The 3,057-nt window shown below is 47.0% G+C and overlaps 1 protein-coding gene across 1 annotated transcript; it reads left to right on the forward strand.

Moving 5' to 3' along the window:
- Positions 1-718: 718 nt before the first annotated feature.
- Positions 719-2,703, forward strand: LOC123428800. The gene is made up of 4 exons (XM_045112943.1): positions 719-936; positions 1,130-1,463; positions 1,554-2,304; positions 2,440-2,703. The coding sequence occupies exons 1-3, from the start codon at positions 719-721 to the stop codon at positions 2,112-2,114; spliced, it is 1,113 nt and encodes a 370-aa protein (XP_044968878.1). The 3' UTR covers positions 2,115-2,304; positions 2,440-2,703.
- The last annotated feature ends 354 nt before the right edge of the window (positions 2,704-3,057 follow it).

Here is a 3,057-nt window from a genome sequence, read left to right on the forward strand (position 1 = left end):
CACAACGACGTGCACGCCACACGGACATTATCCGAGGCCCTCGGTCTCAGGGCGGCTCCCAAGGAGCGACCAACCATGAGCGGCAATGGATGCGTCGTCCTCCGGCAAAGCGCGGAAGTGACGAACGGCAATGCCCTCCGCCGCGCGGCACTGCACGAGCAAGCCATCCGGCTACCACGGGCGACGCCATGAACTGCAACATGGGTGTCCTCTGTGCAAATCCGAATGAATCGAATGGATTAATTCGTTTTTGCATCCATCAAGGATGACGATAAGGAACCTTATCCGTTCGCTCATTTGCTTTTATTCTTTCACACAAAGCACCAATGAAAGCACGCTGCATCTTTCTTCTCCAGGGACTAGAGGAGGACCGTGGGGGCATGCGGAATCGATTGATTGAGGCTGGCCCCAATGCAGGTAACTTCGGTGGTAACTTCACGTCCAGCTTAGCAAAATTTCCTACGTGGCAGTGAGTTAATGAGGAGAGAAGGAATTGGAGTAACCACCGTGGTTACCGTACCTTCGCGCTTTGTACGAGACTTTTTTAATGCTAGAAGATCTCGTGTGCGCTGTGAGCGCTTCGCGTGGAGAGAAAAGAAATTCCCATCGAGAGACACCACGCCTGCACCTCCATCCTCATCCAGCTCGCCCCGCTCTCCGTCGGGCCGTCCGTCCAGCGGCGCCTCTGGCCGGCGGCGCCACCTTGCTAATCCTAATCATGGCCAAATCCGGTGCCCGTAAGGAGGCGGCGCCAGTCCGGTCACCGGCGACCTCGCCGCCGCAACACTTCCCCGGCCCGGCAAGCTCGTACGCGAGCGGCTCGGCACAACAACTCTTCTACCCGGGCGCCCCGACGTGCTCCTCCGCCAATACCTCGACGCCGCCGCCGCACCTGTACCCACCCCTCATGGAGACCTCCTCTCCCAACCCTACATGGTAAATCTCTGCTTTTGATTCAATCTTGGGCAATTTTGGATTCAAGTCTGTAGCCGTTTCTATCCTGAATTGATTCAGTGTATAGGTAATTTCTATCTCCGTTCAAGTATATCTTGTTTTAAGCCTTTGTATGTTGTTGTACAAAATTGCATTGTTGTTATAATATGCTCATGAACTCTGATATTTGTAACAGGAGGCCAATGTACACCGCTGCACCTGAAAGCTTGCTAAATTTTGGGCAATTCGCTCCAATGCATCCTTATAATTTTCGACCTCCGCCGGTCCACTATCCAGAACAAGGACACGGCAATTTGGAGAATTTGCACTTTGTTGGGGCTTCTCCACACGATTCCTTTTCAACACCACCACCGCCACCGCACCCTAAAGTCGCATCTCGGTCTGGTCCTGCAAAAGTGGATTCGACATCTTCCAAAAAGAAAAGGAAGACCATCAATGTAGATGAAGAAGAATTGGGAGAAAGGACCGCATATCGTCTGCCCTATACACCCGAGGAACATGACAGACTGGTAAGCATATTCGTTGCTCAAATCCATATTATGTGCATGTAATTTCTTGATGCTTGTTGGGCTCAACTAAATTAAATGTGAACAATGTAGGCTGGTGCTTGGCTAGAGTGTTCACTGAATCCCATCGATGGGAACGTAAAGAAGGGTGAGCAGTTCTGGGATGACATTGCTGCTCTCTACAATGGTGCCACACCAAGTAACCGGAAGAGAGATCGCAATCAGTTGAAGATGGAATGGCAAAGGACCAAGAAAAAGCTCGGTGCTTTCCATGGGGAGTGGATTGCTGTTATGGGAGTGTATCATAGTGGTCACAACAGTCATGACCTACAAAAAATGGCCTTGGAGAAGTACGAACGCAACTATCATCAGCCTTTCCAACATTTAACTATGTGGGAAAAACTTAAGGATGATAGCAAATGGCTAACCTCTTACAAACACATGACTGCAAAAAAAGGTAACATGACAGATAGCAATACCACATCAAATATGATCAACTTGGAGGCTGAGGAGCGCCCAAAAGTTGGCCGTGATAAGGCTAAGCTTGAACGTGCTGGTAAAGGCAAGTCAGGAGGGCTCTCGCAAGACTTGGAGAAAGATTGGTCAAATTCATCGAGGTTAACAATCAATCGATGGAGGACCGTCAAAAGGTGATAAATAGCCAGGTTCTTTTATCAAATCAACAACTTGAAACTGCAAAGATCAACAACAAGACAAAAATGTTGGATGTTTATTCCAAAATGCTTTTAGCGGACACATCTAAGATGGATGATGGTGAAAAGGCCCGGCGTGCAAAGGCTTTGAGTAATATGGAGGCCATGTTATTTTCTTGAAGGAGATGCAGGTATTTTTACTATGAACTTGAATCGCTGCTCTATTTCATGTCGAAACTTCCTCTATAATTACTTGTGTCCTCACTCTTACTTGAGAAAATAATAATTACATCTACTGATTATTTATTTATCTACTGTTTGGCAAGGTGATTGAAGGGAAAGAAGTGGTGCACTACGAAGCATATTAGAAGTTAGCTCGGTCAGTTTGTTGTGTGAACCTGATGGATCGTTCATCACTTTTGGTGTCGGGTCAGTTTATTTTGTAAACCATGGATTGTTATTGTGTGTACCTGGTGGATTTTTAATTGTGTACCTGATGGACCGATCAGCTACTCTAGAATTGATGTGAACGTGGTGTTTTGCTGTTAGCTTTTGGACTGATCAGCTACTATTGCCAGTTACCTTTTTAATCATTGGTGAGGCTCAATCGTTTCAGTTTCTATCTACACATGAACCGTTGCACAATACTGTGCTATATATACAAGCCTACGCCTTCTCTTTTTCTTACTCCTTCACCACTATATTTATCTACTGTTTGTCGAAGGCGTGATTCATATATTTGGTGATGAGTATATGCGAAGACCCAATGTCGACGATGTGCAGCGATTACTTGATATTGGAGAGAGTCGTGGGTTTCCCGGCATGTTAGGAAGCCTCGATTGTATGCACTGGCATTGGGAGAAATGTCCCACGGAGTGGAAGGGGCATTTCACTAGCGGGTATAAAGGAGCCCCTACTGTTATTCTAGAGGCGGTTGCATCTCA

This window comes from Hordeum vulgare, chromosome 2H, assembly GCF_904849725.1.
Source record: "Hordeum vulgare subsp. vulgare chromosome 2H, MorexV3_pseudomolecules_assembly, whole genome shotgun sequence".
NCBI classification, from domain to species: Eukaryota; Viridiplantae; Streptophyta; class Magnoliopsida; order Poales; family Poaceae; genus Hordeum; species Hordeum vulgare.